Source organism: Agelaius phoeniceus, chromosome 2 (assembly GCF_051311805.1).
Source record: "Agelaius phoeniceus isolate bAgePho1 chromosome 2, bAgePho1.hap1, whole genome shotgun sequence".
In the NCBI taxonomy this organism is placed as follows: domain Eukaryota; kingdom Metazoa; phylum Chordata; class Aves; order Passeriformes; family Icteridae; genus Agelaius; species Agelaius phoeniceus.
The window spans coordinates 35,099,414-35,117,774 of record NC_135266.1 but is presented as its reverse complement, the minus strand read 5'-3'; the positions used below and the strand labels follow the sequence as shown (position 1 = coordinate 35,117,774).

The 18,361-nt window shown below is 41.0% G+C and overlaps 1 protein-coding gene across 4 annotated transcripts; it reads right to left on the bottom strand.

The window, feature by feature from the left end:
• Positions 1-21: 21 nt before the first annotated feature.
• AKAP17A (A-kinase anchoring protein 17A) lies at positions 22-7,978 on the bottom strand. 4 transcript variants are annotated; one of them, XM_077173482.1, is made up of 5 exons: positions 7,919-7,978; positions 6,367-7,581; positions 4,184-4,332; positions 3,323-3,563; positions 22-1,935 (listed from the first exon to the last, which is right to left on the bottom strand). In XM_077173482.1, the coding sequence occupies exons 2-5, from the start codon at positions 7,126-7,128 to the stop codon at positions 1,036-1,038; spliced, it is 2,052 nt and encodes a 683-aa protein (XP_077029597.1). In that variant the 5' UTR covers positions 7,129-7,581; positions 7,919-7,978; the 3' UTR covers positions 22-1,035. The 4 variants fall into 4 exon arrangements, with proteins under 4 accessions (XP_077029597.1, XP_054510784.1, XP_054510783.1 ...); XM_054654809.2 differs by lacking the exon at positions 7,919-7,978 and having other exon boundaries at positions 6,367-7,109; positions 7,450-7,901; XM_054654808.2 differs by lacking the exon at positions 7,919-7,978 and adding an exon at positions 7,700-7,901.
• Positions 7,979-18,361: the final 10,383 nt, after the last annotated feature.

The following is an 18,361-nucleotide window of genomic DNA, read 5'->3' as shown; positions in this document are numbered from 1 at the left end:
CTGACACATGAAAACAGCAACTTCAGTTCACTGGAAACAGTTTTCTTTTTAATTTTACCATAAAAATGCAAAATAAACTCTTTCACTGTAACATTATAGCTTTTAATATTCCTGAGCTGCATTTTAAAAGCAAAAGTATTCTTGAACAGATTTAACAAGAGACACTGCAGCCTTACTTTTCAACAACACAAGTAAAAATAATTTAGCAAGAAGGCCCCTTTTTCAAGACAATGTTTAGCTCTTTATGTACCTGAAAAAATGTTTCAAGTAGCCCTATGCCACCTGAAATTACAAAGCCAAATATATCAACAAAATACCAGAACAACTTTCAACCATTTTACCACTGCTTGTTACTTCCTACACCAGGTGTGCCTCTCTTACATGGAAAGTATTATACAAAGGCATTACACGCCAGAATAATGTGGGCCACAAAGCTTGGCATCATACAGACATATGAAGGAATCAAAGCAGTTTAAAAGGTATCCTGCATAACGTTATCGTCAGTTTTAAGAAAAAATATGAAAGTCCTGCTATCCATGTCAATCAATAAAAACTCTACTTTATTAAACGTGATTTCATTGAACGCACCAGGAAACACTTTAAATCAAATCTGTATGTAATAGCTTGTCACCTCTGAAGTTCCTATAGCTGGCACCCATGTATTTCTTAAGCCAAATTAGGTGATTAAAACCAAATACACTAAAATTAAGGTTTAGAAAACTGAAATTGAAGAAAACAGGTTGGCTTTTAGCACTTTAGGAACTTCAGCACAAGCACAAGTGATTATACCTACATTGTGGCAGAAACCTAGAAAGAGACAACAAAGGAAGGAAAGTCAAAAAATCAGGCATCTCTTTTTTTGATTTCAAGGACTAGATGCAAGCTTAGAATTGGTTGAAACAATTGTGTTTTCTATAGCAGTCACACCGATGAGGTCTGGTGTCCAATTCTGTGGCCCTTTTGTCCTACCAGAGCCTTTCAAAGGAGCCAAGGCCCCCACTACCCACTCAAAGTACTCCTTTGCTTACTGAGTGATCACCTCCGGTGCCTTCGTCTCCTGCTGACGCTTCTGCGACTCCGACTCCTTTCCCTCCGGTCCCGCCTGCGCTCCCTACTGCGCGTTCTTCTGTAGCGGGAGCGTCTGGGGCTCGCGCTCCTTCGCCGAGGGCTGCGGCTCCGGCGAGGGCTGTAACTTCTGCTGGAGTGTCTGTAATACCTCCTGTCCTTCCTATGCTTCTCATCCCGGGAGCTCACATCTCTTCTGTGCCTGCTGCTCTCCCGTCTACCCTTGCTCTCATCACTGTTTATGCTGCTACATGAATGGCTCTTTCTTCTCCTTGGCTCTGTTCCACGTTTGTCCTGCTCACAGGGCAAGTCCTTCTTGCAAGTGCTCTGGTCATAGCTAGAGAGGCTTTTCTGGTCCTGGTTATCGGCGGGAACACATGAAAGTACCCCTGAACCCTTTTTGTCAGAACACCTCTCAGAGTTTGTAGTATGAAGATTCTGACCTTCTTTGACACGAACTTTGTCATGAATGTTGCCATTTAAGTACTTGCATTGAGTGTTTACGCTTTCAGGGGATGCTACTTCTGTTTGAGAGCCAGGAGCCAGTTTGGCTGTAACAACAGCCTGTCCTGAGGTAGAAGTGATGCAGCTGGATGACACAGTGTGGGGAACAGCACTAGGGCTTTTCAGCACGTCAGCCTGAGATGCTTCGGTTTCTTCTTTGTTTTGATTAACTGCATCCATTTTCTTGCTCAGAAGATTGTTCAGTAGCTTCTCCCTCAGTTCCTTTTCTTTTCTCTGCAACCCCAGTGCTCTCTCTTTTTCCTCTTCCACACGCTTAAGCTCAGCCTCCTGGAGCCTCCGTCTCTCCTCTAGCTGTTGAAGACAAATCTTATCTTCATTCTGTTCTTGCTCCAAAAGCTTTACTGCCTGAAAGACAGTTCAAAGGGAAGAGTAAACAAAAAATACCTCCTCCTGTTTCCAAGTTACAACATAACACAAAGGCATCAATGTGGCAAGAAAATAAAATCTAACCAACTGAACTTAACCATCCCAAAATAAAATGGTGTTTCCTTTTTAAAGGGGAAAAAAAAATCAAAACCAATCAACCAACAAAACCCATTAATCCAGAACTGATGTAAGTTGAAACATTATTTGTCCACAGTTCTTGAAGAGAAGTTTTGTCTTCGTGGCTCCTCAATACAACAAAATGCACTATTGGAGTACATTTATCAGGGTCAAAACTTGAAGGTTTCAGTAAAATTTAAAATTTCAAAATTCAGTCAAATTGAAAATATTTTAAATTTTATTGAAAATTACTTATTTTAGATGATTGCCATCTGTGGCTCATAGATGACTTTACAATAAGTCCACAAAACCAGCAATTAATTAAATGGACAATTATTATGTAGAAACTGATTGCCATGTTGTCAATCACTTTAAAAACTCATGATACTGGAAAAGATTCAAACCTTTTTCTATTCTGACCTAGTCAAGGGCTTAGTATAAACCTCAGAATTCTCTAAATGAAAGAAACACACTCTCTGCTTCATCAGATAACCCTTCTATTCCACAGCTACGAAGTTAAAAGGCCTGCAAAAGGCATTTCTCCCTTCTTCCAGTATGTAACTGATCTGTGAGTTCAAAAACACTCCTGAAGTGCACTGATATCAAGAAAAAAACTGTGCTTTTCCACACAGCTCTTCATTTCCACAGAAAAGATTTCACATTCAGTACACCCTAATACAGCTTTATCCAAGTCTTAAGCTTCAGTGTTTCAGTGAAAAAAAGAACAATACTGTTAGAGAGACAGGATCTAACATCTGAAACCTTTGCTGACAGTACTTGTCCTACAGAAGAAACATTCTGTGCATTTCAAACACTGACTAATGAAAGTTAAGTCTCTGAAACTGCAAAGAACAGTGAACAGAATTGCTAGGAGGCAGATGGGAAACAGCATCTAAACCAGAATTAGAAAAGGAGTCTTGCATCTTATCCTCTGTGGTTAGCTCACTTCATCATGCTCACACATTTTTCTACTGGACTTAAGAAAACCTAACAATTAATTTACAGATAAAAAATGCTATTCAGGACTGTAGGTTCAAGCTCACTTTCCATTTACCTACAAGTGCATATCTTACCAATAGAGAAATACTGTTCCATTGTGCTTTTCTGAAATTTTGGTCTAAGAAATAGCAGCTGCAGAGGTAGTATATCTTGTGTTTAATGAACAGTGCTCCCCACCTCCTCTCAAGCCAGCTAAGGGCATTGTTCTGCTGGATTCTTCATTAGCTTCTGAAATAAGTATTTAGATTACCTTTGCTCTACTCAGCAGTTCTGCAATTAGTCTAATGGACTGAAGGTTTCTCTGAGCTAATAGGAGCTTCCTTTCTTCTAGCTTTATCTTCTCTTGAAGTTTTCTCTGTTCTTCAGCTTGAAGCTTTTCAAGTTGCTTTTTGTTCCGTCGAACTTCACGATCTTTCTGTTTCTGTTCTCTCTTGCGCAACTTCTCTTCTCTTTTTCTCTCTCTCTCATATTCTTCAAGCTCTCTCTGCTTCCTAAAAAGAGAAATATTTTTGCCTTACCTAGGAAAAGCACAATTTCAAACTCCTACTGTATGTTCAATACATTTTACACTAAATTTGTTTCTAAATAAATCATGTTGATGAAGAACAAAATAGAAAACTGAGTATTTTAACCCTTACTTGTGACAGCAAACAGTCATATTCTATCTATTTTTAATAAGTTGGAATTCAAAGAAAAAAAATTGCTACAGCAAAGATTTGTTTTTTTAAACTTTTACCAGAGATAATAACAATGCATGAGGCAGCTGGGCAGAGAATTATCACAGCCGCAAGAAGAATACCAAGCCAATGAATGTGTGCAGTGGTGGTGGGTTTTATTTCTGTGATTAGGCAGCTTCTGCTAAAGGCCAAGGGTCTCTGAAACTAGGTGACTAAAGACAAGACTTTTAGGAAATTGAGTATTTTGCAGATTTAATATTTTGAACTGAACATAAGCATAAGTGGTAAACTAAACCATACTCAGCTTTAAGTGCTTCATTTTAGCTAGAGACAACTTGTGTTTTTTTATTTTCTATCTTCTGATGATGATATGAAGGAGCAGTTTTCTCACACCTGATTGTTAAAACTATATCTGAACGATAAGCGGTAAATACCTTTCTTCTTCTTTCTGTTTTTCCTCAGCTTCTTTCTCTTTACGTTTTTGTTCTTCTCTCTGCTTTTCAAGCTCTTGAAGCTTTTGCCTTTCAAGTTGACGCTTCTTAATCGATGCATCACTGAGGTGTTTTGTTGAGTCAAAAGAAACCTGTACATGATACAATTGAAAACAGTTTTAAGAAAACAGAAAAAAAAGCAAAATTACAACCTGACAATTTTAACTTAGACCTTGGTATAAGTACAATCAGATGTGTAAAACGTTCTTCAAAACAAAGAAAACTTCTCTATGTGCCCAGAGAAAGCACTACCTATTCTAATCAGCTAATTGGGTACTAAATGTGTGCACACATGTAGCAAAATCAGATACCACTTCTTTGTCTCACAACCAAAAATAAACCCCAGTGTGGCTGAGGCTCTGTCTGTCCCAAGATTTCAATGTGTCAGAATGGGCACATACAGAACTCTTAATTAATACAAGCTGTTAGGGACTGTACAGCACTATGTAGAAATAGGTTTAAATAAAGCCTTCCTTTCTGTCTAAATCTGTGATCCTTAACTTCAGCAGAAGACACAGTTCTGCAGCATTCAGCACCTAGTTCAAGCCTCTGCACCACTTCTAAAACCATGATTCTCAAATTGAGGTACACTGGGCAGAAGATCCCAAGTCGTGGGAACAGAAAGAAAAGAAAGACACACACATCTGAAAAATGTGACTTCAGAGGCACTCAGCTTCCAGGATATATGAACACACCTTGGTCATGTCCAGCTGTGTGCTGGAACAGGACACCACCAGACATGACAGCCCTGGCGTCCTAATCTCCAATTCTGAGTGCAGGCAGGCAGGGATCTATAACACATTTCCACAGACCCATGGTCATTGAACCGTGGGGCAGAGAACAAGGAGCACAGCCTCTGCAGTTTAATCTACTCAGGCTTTATGCAAAATGATATTTCACTAACAGACTGAGAGGACAAATAGGTACAAACAGACAAGGTGTGGTGACCTTGTATGACAGAGAGCTGCTGTCCTGACAGGGCAGCTGCCAGGAAGGCACGATTCTTCTTGCACAGCCATACTAAATTTGGGAACCCTGATCCTCCCCTGCATGTAAATGACAGGTTGAGTTTCACGAGGTCAAGGCACAGTTTCTATCCCACAACTGACAAGCTTTGATAACAAGATAAAAGATTGCAGTATTTTACTTACACTGACTAAACTACAATTTGAATAAATACCTGCATGTTCCACATTGCACAAAGGAATACTCAATGTTTTTCTTCTGAAATACACTCCCTGGTTTAATGAAAGACTACTGGTTTAATGAAAAAAATACATCTCCAAACAATTCACTCAACTCATATATAAATGCACAGACTACCCCCAAACAGAGTAAGTTTTCTTGAGGCTGTGCTTTCAGAGACACTACATCTTAACAGACTGCCTTGTTCCCGCCTGTCACAGCTGTAATTTCTAAGACAATGCAGTTACAGAAGATTACTTCGGGAAAACTCTGTATGTAAATATTATGAAATAAGCATAGGAAATTCACAGGAAGCTATGCTACAAATGAAAATTATAATTTAAATTTTTGTGGGGCCTTCCTGTATATCAGGTACACTGCCGATTAACTGTGTATTTCCCAGACCAGACAGGCCACGTGCTACTAAGCCTTTTAGTTCTGACCTTCGACTGGTATACCCAGCTATCAATGCAGGGACCAAATACAGAGACTGTGAAATTCTCTCCCAAAAAGTCTCTCTGCACTGAACACATGAAAGAATGCACTTTACAGTCATTCTGGTGAAATTTGTCTGAACTTGTTCTGAACTGGAATTTTAAGTGAAATCGCAATTTACAAATACATATTCTTTTCTAAAGCAATTTAGAAAATTGTGTTCATAAACTTGATCCTTCCATCAGCAGTTCTCACTTCTAGAACCATCTTGTTAAGGAAAAAAGCAAAACCCCACTCACTTTAGTTACATAATCTAACAGCACATTTTTCTACCAACATTTTCTTTTGAAAGCTTTATTATGTCTGTCCCATGAAGCTACATTAATGCTGTCAATGTCACCTGTTGCCATCACTGTGGTGTAAAGGTTTCAAGCACTATGGAAATAACATTTAGCTGTACTCAGTCCTTCATGTGGGCTCCCACACAAAAGGCTGCAGGCTCTCACCTTTATATTGCAAGCCACAGCTTTGCCATCATCGCCCTTGTACATCAGCTTCATCCCTCGCAGGGCATTCATGGCCTCGATGAATCCCGCATACTCCCGGTACTGGACATAGGCCTCAAAGTTTAAATGGCCTCCAAAGCTGAAAGTGTGAAAATTCCTGCCAGTCATCTCTTCTCTGTAAGGGTCCAGCATGGGTATGTCCACATTACGGATTTCTCCAAATTTCTGGAAAACTTTTATAAGGACTTCTTCACTTGGCTTTTCCGAGCCAGTCTCCTTTGCTGCAAACCACTTACAAGGCAAACCCTCCAGGTGAATGGTGTCTGGCCTTTCCCCAGGCAAGGTTTCGTTCATATCTTTTGCATCTCGGAAAAATGAGTCCCAGTCATGTCTGGTAGGAAAGTCAATCTTGTACTCTGCAGCACGCACTTTCAAAATGTCAGAGAAGCCGCTCAGCTTTATTGTTTTGCCATCAAGGCACGCCAGAAAAGATTTAACCAAACTTTTGTTCTCGACCTCTCCTTCAAACCTAATGAAATCCATTGTGCTTTTAGAAATCCGCAGAGTGGAAAACTGATGAGTTTGCACCATCCCCTTCAATCTTTCCATCACTTCCCAGTTCGAAATGGATTTTCCCGGTTGCTTCAGCTGAGGAAGTGCCACACTGATGGTCATTTTTGTAATGGGTTTAAGGTATAACCCACAGGGAGCACAGAGCTCTACAGCTTCTGATGTATCATGAACTATTGTTGCAGCAGCCATAACAAAGAAAAAGCATAGGATAAAAAAATAAAAGATGCAAGTTTAAGTTGCAGGCCAACAGTAGTCAAATAAAATAGCCCTTATCCATAAATAATTTAATTCTTTGGCGATTTAACCATTCCCAAGTTAAAACGATGTTTCTTAACACAAGAGTGAATTAGATAATTACAACCGAGTGGTACAAACATCTTAAATTACTTTACAACCACTAGAGCCTATAAGTAATTAAATCTCTGTAAGGCCTCTGAATAGAAAACTAGAAGCTGATGACAGTCTTAGGAATACATGAGGTTGGTATGTGATTGCTCAGAAAGCAGCTACCCTTTCTCAGGAGGGAAGGGGCTGGCGGCGCGATGTCACACCGCTCCCAAATCTACTTAACAACCAGTGAACCCCAGCAGGCTGGCGCCGAGGCGGATCTCACGTTCTCCGGAAGGAAGACCTGGAAAGTGTCTGCAACGAGAGAAAAGCGCCCCTTTTATTTAAAAGCCCGAAGCCCCACCGCCTCTCCCTGCCGGCAGCGCCAAGCAGGCTCCGCGTGACAAGGCTGGATAACAACACTGCGACTCACACCGGGGCCAGCGGCCACCGCCGGCAGCTGCCCCCGGCGGGCGGAGCCCGGGCGGCGGGGGGACACCCCAGGAAGACGGCAACGGGAAAAGCGCCCCTCGCCGACGCCAGGGTCCACCCGCACCCCCCGCCGCCGGCTCCTGCGCGTCCCCCGGCAGGCGGAGCCCGGCCGCCCGTCCCTCGCTCCCGCTGCCCGGACGGGACCCCCCGCCCGCCTCACCCGCGGCCGCCGGGACGCACCACCCCGCGTGCGCCGCCGCCGCTTCCGCTTCCGCGTGGCGCGAGGCCGCGGCCTGCGGGAGCGCCTCGCTGCGGTGGGACGGCGCCTCCTGGCGGCGGGGCGGGACGGGACGCGCGGCCCAGGGACACGGGGACTGCGCTCCCCGGGGAAGCACGGCCCGCGTTCCCGGCTTGCGCAGGGACCCTCCGTGCGCTGTGCTGTACTGAGCTGAGCTGAGCTGAGCTGTGCTAAGCGCACACCCGGCGTCTGCGGACAGCTGGGGCTCGCTGCATGGCGATGATCCTCCTTGCACAGAATCCATTCTGTGGGAAAAGCACCTCTGAGTCATGGAGTCCAACCTGACTGAACACCACCGTGTCCATAGACCATGGCACTGAGCACCGCGTGCAGCCTTTCCTTAAACACCTCCAGGGACGGTGACTGCACCACCTCCCTGGGCAGCCCATCCCAATATCTAATCATCATTTATGTGAAGAAATTCCTTCTAATATCCAACCTAAACGTTTCCTGGTGCAGCTTTAGGCCATTTCCTCTTGTCCTGTCGCTGGTTGCCTGGGAGAAGTGGCCGACCCCCCCTGGCTGCAGCCTCCTTTCAGGTGGTTCCAGGGAGTGATAAAGTCCCCCCTGAGCCTCCTTTTCTCCAGGCTTAACAACCCCAGCTCCCTCAGCCGCTCCTCACAGGACTTGTGCTCCATGGGACACACACTTAATAGGACATGTGTTCCCTCTGTCAGCCCAGGACACGAGGGCACAGCCAAGGCCACCCTGACCCTGAAAGGCAGAGCAGGGCTGACTGTGCTCACCTGCCCCTGCTCCACCATTTTAAAACAGGCTCCAGGTCCAGCCTTGGACAGAATTCCACCATTTGAGAAACTGTGACTGCAGAAACCTTCAGCAGCAGGCTGGGTGTAAATAGTGCCGTTGAAGCACCACTGACCCCAGTGCAGGAGGTCACCCTCAATCCAGCAGCTGCAGCAAGGCGGCAGCTGTTTTGCAGAAGTGCTACTTCACACCGCAGGTGTTGGTAACTGCTGGCCCTACTCTGCTCTTGTTATGGTTAAGTAGCAGTATAAACACAGAATAAAGAACTACCAACAACATTTGAAACAGTGTGTGCTTTGTAGTCTGAGAGCCCCTGCAATGTGTGTCACACCTTCTCCTACAAACCTGCCCTTGGGAGCACACAAAGCTGAGCCAGATATGTTCCAGGGAGTTTCAGCAACAGCACAGGGAGACACTGCATATGGCAAGGATTTTGAATCCTGTGCATAATGATAGCCCCACTGCTCAAGACTGTGCCAGAAATCAATATTCTGTATTTTAAACTCAAAGACTAGAACAATGCTCTGAAAAGTTACAAAATACCATCATTGAGGTTACTCATGACAGGATATCAGCCACAACTTTAAAAGCTATCACAGTCTATTTTTCTGATATACTCAAAAGAACTATTACAAACATTATATTTAAATGGGCAAGAGGAAGTATTGATAATGTACACACCTTTTAAAGGATGTAATCAAGCATCAGTACTACAGTATAGAAAGGGTAAAGTGTCTCTGCTGAAATGCAGTCTGTTCTGTTGGGCAGATGTGTTATTCTCGTTTTTATTTTTTCAGTGAGATACTTAATTGAGTAAATGAAATGTCTCTCTTTGGCTTTCAGAGTCTGAAGTGAAGGTCAGTAAAGTATATGACACCAATGAGGCAGAAGGATGAACCAGCAAAGGAAACATCTATAAGGGACAGTGTCTGAATGCAACTGTGCATGTAAATTTGTTTTTTACTGTAAGACATTGATTTTCCCCAACTCTGTCAAATACATTGTGCTGTTGACCTTACAAACTGTCTTTCATGGCTGAAAGCTTTTACCTTTTTTCTGACTTCAACAAAGAGTCTTATGGGAGATGTCACTTCTGCCTATTCACTCTGTTCTGTACCTTCCCTAGTTAAAACACCAAATCCCACAGAAGTTCACTAGAGGGAGTGCTTGTTACTTACATATAAGAGATCTATTCATAAACACAATTAAAATAGGCTATAAACAGCAGATACTAGGTTTTGTGTTCATGCCAGAATACAGATCATTCTTCCTTTCTTGGAAGAGGATATAATCCTCCCAGCTACACACGGTCCTATCTGGGTACTTCTGCTTTTCCTGAAATGCACCGTTTTCTTGACCTTAGTGGTCACGTGCAGAAATGTATGCAAGATGTTACCTGGGTGTTTACATAAAATAAAACAACACCCCCAGTATAATTCCATTTCCTTTCCTTCCATCTTCCTTCCTTTCTGAAACACACCAAAGAAGAAGACCTTTTTTAAGTATAAAACTTAGCTGTATCTCTTGGAGAATGATTCATCTAAATCTTTGCTACTACTCCAGAAATTCTCCTGGTACATATCTTTTCAGAAGCAGAGTATGTTGCATGCAGTAGTTCCTTTGGATATTATTTTGGTTTTCTGTTGTCACTGATCAGGGGATATCTCTTTATTCTCTCCCACAGAGAGAAAACTGAATGATTCACTGTGCAGTTGAACAGTTTATGAATGGAAATTGGAAGGGGAAGCAGGAGCACAGAAGAATCTCTCAGATGAAAAGATTGCATAACTGTTGAACAGACATTACAATGTTGGTTTTAGGCTCTAAATAGCCTCTCCCCACAAAGCAAAATTAATCCCTGAAGTGGGTAGGAATGGAGGAATGAACCTGAAATATATTGGGTTTTTTCCCATGGTAAGAAACAGCTCCACAAATAATTCCATTTCCTTTCATTAGCTCTGCTCTTTCTTGTTTGGATTGTTCTGTGTGTCACTGAAGTTTGTGGGTGTGACAGATCATCTGCCTTGGAAATAATACATAACATTAGATGTAATACATATGCTGATTAGTAGGGCAGCTTCAATTAACTAGAATTAATAATCACTTCCCGGGCCTGGTTCTCTACAAGTCTAACTATTACATTCTGCTTAAAGCAATAGAAGATGACAATATAAATATCCAGTTTCACTCTCTCTAACACAGCCTTATGGCAGAGAATCAGCCTTGAAGCACTGTGTAGGATGCAAAGCAGATAATTTTCTACTAATTGATCTCTGTGCCTGTGCCCACTGCCATCTATCTCACACTAAACAGAAATGGCAACATTTCTGCTTTTTGCTTTCACTGAGGCATAATTGGCATCTGTTGTGGTATTGGTTTATGAACTGTCTGGTCAAACTATAATGTGCTGTAGCCTATAAAACATAAAAATTAGATTTAATTGCCAAGACACATTGTACTATACTTGTTAGCACAATGTGTTTTTTAAAAAGTTTTAGTGCTGTTTTGTCAGATGCATTGCTGGTTATTTCAGTTTTTATACATACATCTATGAAATGTTTTCACATAATGACAGATTTCAAGAACTATCACTTAAAATAAATGAAAATGTAAAAGACTTAAAATTTTTTCCTGTGTTTTTTCCAATGTCTGTTTAGGGGAAAATATTTTAATTGGATTCAAATTAATGCTTGAAAATTAAGCATTTCCTCCATAGTATTGCATGTTACAGATTGACACCAATCATGACAGCATCTCATGCTTTTATGTACACTTTTTAAATCCAAACATTTTCTTAGCAACTTATGGAGTGAAAGGCAAGAGCTGTTGACCTTTCTGAAGCAAAAAGAACATCAAGTTAATAACACTAACCTTCCTCAGCAGGATATTTCTTTTGACAGCTTCCAGAAGAGTAATTTCAAATGCAACTGTTGACACCATAAAAAGTTTATTTGAGTTTTTTAAAGCCATAAAACTATATTATTAAAATTGAAGAATTACAGTTCTGAAGAAGACAAGACCTTTTAAGCAGACAAGATCCCCTCTGTAGGTTCAGCCTGCCCTGCCCACTAAAAGTCTCACTAATCCAAAAAGACCTGAGATATTTGGTAGATCTGGCATAAGTATAAATGACTGGCATCAATTCCATGTTTTAGCAGCAATGTCTGAGCCTGTTCCAGTGCCCCATTAAAGACTAATGAAGTACAGGCAAAAGACAAAGAATGCATAGATAACTATACTATAACATTTAGCTTATGTAGATAATGGACAAGAAAGAAGAAAAATATTAATATTCAGACCTGAAGTTTCACCTTGAAGATCACTAACAGGAGAACAGCCTAATACAGGAAAAATGGAATGTAACTTGAATTGAGTGACTAAGCCTCAAGAGGGATGAGGAGTGCAAGGCATGGGTGCTGAAGCATAGACTCTACCCAGAGAAAGAGAGAGGGACGTATCTGCAAGAAAACATTACTAAGTATTACTAATTCAGCACTGCATTAATTATGGGAAATTATTATTAGCATCACTATTTTTACCATATACTTCTAATTTATGTCAAAAGTAATATAGATAAAACTAACATTTTGACTCTATATTAGAACTCTGAATATGTACTTTTTTAATCATCAAGGCTTTCTGACTCTTACTTCTGGGAAAGCCCCAGCTTACTTCTCACTTCTGAATCTTTTCACCTCTGATGCTTTCAGGTTTTTGTATTTCTTGTTTGTGTGAACAAAGCCATGCTGGACATACAGATTTTTTTCATTTTTACTAATTTTATGGAAGCTGCTGTGTATATTACTACTCCAACTTACTTTGCTTCTATCTTCTACTGCTTAATATATGTTTCCTTAGAGGAGCTCATGTTAAAGGATGACTCCAAATGACTAGGTTGGAAGAGACCTTAAAGATCAATCTGCTGAATATGAATGAAATAGCTGAGGTTATAATTTCTTTCAACATCCCATCTAGACCTCAAAGAGGACAGTCTTTTCCCAGTCTCAGACATTTGCACCAGTCAGGAAGGATTCTTACCTGATCTGCTTAGCATGGGCCACTACCACCAGTGCAGAGAAGTTCTCTGGTTTAATAAATTAGGAAAACAAATGCAAACACCTTAACATTAGGAAGAAACTTTAGCATAGAAATGGATTTGACAGGAACAACAGAGGTCTAAGGAGCCTGTAAACATTGCTGGCATTACCTAATGTGATATCTTTGTTAGTCGTCTCCAAAACAGGGTGTCTGTACCCCAAGGAGTGTGAAAGACAATACAGGGGAATTCAGGAAAAATATGGTTTTGTACCATTAACAAATGAAATAAAAATAGGAGTTTTTAAAAGAGTGATTCTTTCATCTTTGTCTCATCCTTTTTAATTCATATTTCTTGTAGGTTTTATAACGTACATAACATGTTATTACAGTAGTACATCTATATAACTTGTTTATAAATAAACATGCATAGATTGAGGGGCTGTGCTTAATTTTTTTTTTTTTTTTTTTACTTGAGGTTCATGATCAAAGAAGTTTGGACATCTGTGTCATATTGGAATCATCCTGCACTGGACATTTGTCTGATCAGCTGCAAAGCATGAGCCTTGGTACAGATTAGGACTCCTCATGTGGCCAGCTTTAAGTAGCACTGTTGAAACAGCTTACCTGTTGTTTCCACTATGGAAAATTAACCTTATGGGTGAGTAACAGGGACAGATCAGGCTGCTGATATAGGTACAACATATTGCTTCCCTCATACACATCTCCATCTTCTTCTTGGATAGTACTTTATACTTTAAGAAATTCTTTGCAGTTTTCCTTTCTTTAAAGAAAGGAAATACATATATATATATGTATTCCAATACATATATATTGGAATTTCAGTGTTGCAAACCATATGTCAGTTCTGGAAAAATTGCCTCTGATGGTGACTCCAGCATTTGTGATGCAAGGTTAGTAAAACAGCTGTACAATGCTCCATGAGTAACAAAAAAGATTTTTGAACTGGAAAATTTTAGCAAATATTCTGAAATAGCTTTGTCAGTGATTAAAAGAAAAGAAAATAAGAAGTAAGCGTAATAGTATAACAGATTTATGTATTGGCATCCTACAGCAGAAATGCATTCAGTAAGAAGAGACTGAAGAAATTCAATGTACATTAAAAAATCAGGTAGGACAATAATTTATTTATTTATAATATATAAAGTCATTAAGAGCAAAATTAACACTTTCCACAGTTTGTTTGACTGACAGGAGTATTTGATTTGTGGTAGCATTTGTTCAATATTTGTAGTTTGAAGAGATTGAGTTTGTCTAGACTAGAGAAGAAGAACATTTAGGGGGCTTAGGTAGGAAGGAGCCCATTATCTCTGTTTAGGGTGAGTTAAGCAGGAGTTCCAGGCTTCAGACTGAATAAAGAGCCACATCTGGAAGATTTTTTTTTTCTTTTTTCTCAATTAAAGGTGAACAAATTGCCTGAAAAATTTATACTCCCCATTATTCTGTCTAAGAAAATGTTAGATAACCATTTAATGTCAGAAATTGAACTCATTCTGCCACAGGGAGAGGATATGAAGAAATAAGACTGCGTCCAGTCTATTTGTTTTGTAAAACTGTATTGTTTTGTAAAATTGTTTTGAGTTATACAGGGCTAAATCTGGGTTTTGGTCTACCTTTGCTTTATCTCTCAGTGAAACAAATTCCAGAAGGATAAACCCCTGTACCCCCAAAAAATATTTTACCCAAAGTCCCATGGATTGTAAGTGATGTGGTTTTATTTTTCTATATTGATTTTGTAATTTTGTAAAGCTGTACTGTAACAAGCCACATTTTCTTAAAAATGTCTGTATGGAATTCAGCCTTGACCATGGTTAAATAAAGTTGTGAAAGAATCCCTGTCTAAGGCAATAGCTCTTTTCTGAAAACAGGGTTTCGTTGTTATATCTATTGATCTAGGTAATTTATTTAGCTAACTATGTATTTTGATCTTGCTCAGTTGTGTAATTCCACTTGTGTTTTATGATGCCAAGTACTTTACATATATAAATCCATCTCAGAAAAAGGCTGAGGTTTTTAGAACTGTTTTTGTAATTTAACAGGAGCATGAGTCACATTTTGCCTTCTGAAATTACTTAGACTTCATAAAGAAATATTTTCCTCAGTGTCTCTTTCCAAAGACCTGCTAGTGTTAAACATGGACAAAGTTCCCACAACAGGAGAAGTGAGCAGGATGAGGACTGTGTGACAACAAAACCCAAAACTCAGAGAGCTAGTCAGTTTGTTCTGCTTGTTCTTCATGAGTTTGCTGCAGGGAAAGAGGCTGTTCTTGTCCTCCTGCCTGCATATGAATTCAACAAACTGCTGAGAGGGAAAGTCAAATTGGGGTGATGAGAACAAGGGACGATGGGTGAGATGTGGATGCTGTAGGGACAGTGGAGGACAGGGAGATGACCTGTACTGGTGGTGATGCACCATGGTCAGCTGGTTAATGTGGGGAGTGAATTGACTTTTCTGTGGAAAGCTTTCACTGTCCTGGAAAGACATATGTGACTTTATGAAGATATTACTGAATTAATAGCCACTGCATGTAGAGCTTATGAATACTCAGGTGGACAATATACAGAGCTTCTCGAGGATTTCACATAAAGAAATTAATTATAACTAGGCAAAAGGTTCTTTCCAAATAGAAAGGCTAATACAGAAGTGGGTTTGTGGTAGCTGCTTTTCTTGTGAAAGAGTTAATGTGAAAAAGTTTGGTTTCTGTCTTCACTCCACTGTTTTCCTCACAGGACAGTTACTTGACAATTTAGAATAAACCCCAGGGAGCCAGTGAAAAAGTCCAATGGTTTTCACTGGTTTTTATATGACTGTTTAAAGAAGGATAACATGTTACATAAGGAAATTGACACCTTCTATAAAAGCTCCCATTAAAGGACTGAAGCAGATCCTGGAGTCTTATAGATTTTGCCCTCCACTTCTGTTTGATATGATGCCAGAGCTAGTGAGGTCATATCATAGCCTATACCTATACCTCTCTGGTGAAAGTGTAAATCCTAATGAGAAATGTCCAAAATACTTCCTTTTCTGTTCAGCTGTGCTCTTTTGACCATGTGCTTGCATCTCTATGTGCACACAGAGCAGCTGTATTCTGGGACTTTTTTTCCCCTCAGTTTTGTGCCCTGATTTTTATTTAGGAAATTATTGGAACCTGTAAAACCAGGTATGTTCACAAATGACAGTAGCTAAAAAATGAGCAAAAGAGCATCCTTTCTGCTTCCACTGTTCTATAAGGATGTCACAGCCACTGTGGGGTGGGCTGCTCCCACTGGGAGCCAGGAATGGCCATGAGGTTGGCAGGGCCATGCTCTCCGTGGCAGGTCAATCCATCAGCAAGGGAGCAGGGATAAGACAGGGATGGGGCTCATGGCCAGCCCAGAGCCCTGCAGCCACCTGGCCCTGCCCCAGGTGATGGGGCAGGTGGGAAGGCCAGTGGGGGCAGTAGGTGGTGGGCAGCAGGTACAGGATGGGCACAGACTGTGGGATAGCTCAGGAAAGGGCCACGGCTGAGATCTGGGTGTGCATGGAGTTCCCAAGAAAATGGGAGCTGTAAAGTTACTTCAGTGGTACTTCTGCCCTTTCTGCCCTGACTCTTTTCCAGCAGTGTGAACCCAACCAGGCTGCAGAAACAGGGGCAGCACCCCCAGCCTGGGAGAATGGGGGCTCAGCAGCAAAGCTGGACTGAATTTTTCTTGCATCACTGAGAAATGCTGTTGTATTACCTGGAGAGTTTTCTTGGAAGCATATTGCATTATCAGCAAAGTCTCTGGGTTCCAAACAGTCCTGGGTCCTGGAGCATGAGGCCAGCAGTGTGAAAAATCTTTAGGGTCCAATGGGGCCGGTGTGGCCATGGCCAGAGGAGCCTGTACTGGGCTGCAAGGTGTTTGTGCAGCAGACAGGGGGCATACTCAGTAAAATCCTTGAGGGTTTGAAGCTTTCAGAAGCATCAAGCTCCTGGAGGAAGGGCACCACCCAAGGTGTGCTTCCTCAGAGGAAATGTAATTTCTTAGAATCTTTGGTTTGTGAGAGATGAAGGGAAAAAGGAGTATCACTGTGTGTATAGTTCTGACTCAGACCAAACCCAAAGTTTAAGAGCACCTGAACTTCCCAGAAACTCAGAACTCTTTCTGATCATCTCTGGAACAAGACTTACTCCACTCACCATTTTGTTCTTTAGAACAAAAAGAATTGATTTCTGCACAAGTCCTTTTCAGGAAGCACATTGTTATCTTGTGGTTGTAACTGAAATTTACAGCACAGAATATATATATTAAAGAAAAAGACTTTTACAGTAGAGAAAAGAGAGGACTCTAAAGCTGTAATGAGGCAGAAAAAATTGGAGCAGGTAAAAGCCTTGAATACTGAGATCCCCCTATTTACATTTACTTCATACAGCCACAAAGATAACGACTTTTTTTTTATTGTGGTATGGACTTACTGGTATCAGGAAGGGATAAAAGCAGACAGTTTTAAAATCTTTCTCTTCAGACATCAGTTAGACCATAACAGAATTGTAAGTTGATAATAGAGTGGCTTATTTATATTTCAGTACAAAGTTTCAATGTGCTACCTGATACTTCAGTGTGAAAAAATATTGCTGTGGATATAGCAGTCATGAGCATGCAAATGAACTTCATATCACTTGTTTTAGATGTTAAAGTCTCTTTCCAGGCAGTGATGTAGCTCATGTTACACTCAGGTAAAAGATCTAATAGGAACAATGCAAGGCTTTTTGGTTTTTTATAGATTTATCCCTACCTCACCATACACAGGCAAGTGTGGGGTGTTATTGGATGAAATCTTTTGTGGAGAAGCAGCTGCATTGCCAAAACCACATCAATACAAAAGTCTTAATGGATTCCAGGAACTGGTTTGTATAGTCTGTCTGACCCCTCCTAAGTGGCTTCTATCAGGCAGTTTGCCACAGGGATGAGGTTCTAGCCTCACCTGGATACAACAAAGTAAAACTTAACATCTTCTTGTTCCTCGTGATATGCTACAGGGAGGAAACAGAACTTTGTTGACCATGTAAGTGCCGTTTCATTTATGGATTGAGATTGTGGCCATGCCATAACATGAAAGCAAATAGATTTGACCTTTTATGCCCTCATGTTCAAATGTACAGTAGAAACTACCATAAAATCTGCATGGGTCCAAAGAATTGACATGAAAAGGCTTTAGGCACCTGGTCTGAGTCAGAGTAAAATGTCCTTTTCTTCAGAGGTGTTTCAGGTGTTTTAGTAGTTACTGGAACAGTAATATCAGAATGAGCTTTCAATTACGACCCTCCACTTGGGGCTCAGAAACCTGACAATTCAGGCATACTACAAAGCCATGGCATTAAACATGTTCTTCCTGCCCTGCTTTGGCAGCAATTCCCTGGAAGTGAACAACAGGGGATTTCAGCAGGTGCCACTGCCCAGCCTCAGGAATCCAAAACTGAGTCAGCAGCACCTTTTGCTATGACCTTGCTCAACCCAAGGCAGATCTCTGACCTGCTGAGATGGGCACATTGCCTCTCTGTCCTTCAGTCTCAGGCACCTTCAT

Bases quoted from the DNA above. Each gene is read 5' to 3' on its own strand.
- AKAP17A (XM_077173482.1), bottom strand. From the start codon at position 7,128: ATGGCTGCTGCAACAATAGTTCATGATACATCAGAAGCTGTAGAGCTC. The intron at 4,333-6,366 runs GTGAGAGCCTGC...TATCATGTACAG, and splicing joins CTGTGGCTTGCAATATAAAG to GTTTCTTTTGACTCAACAAA. The intron at 3,564-4,183 runs GTATTTACCGCT...TTCTCTTTTTAG, and splicing joins AAACAGAAAGAAGAAGAAAG to GAAGCAGAGAGAGCTTGAAG.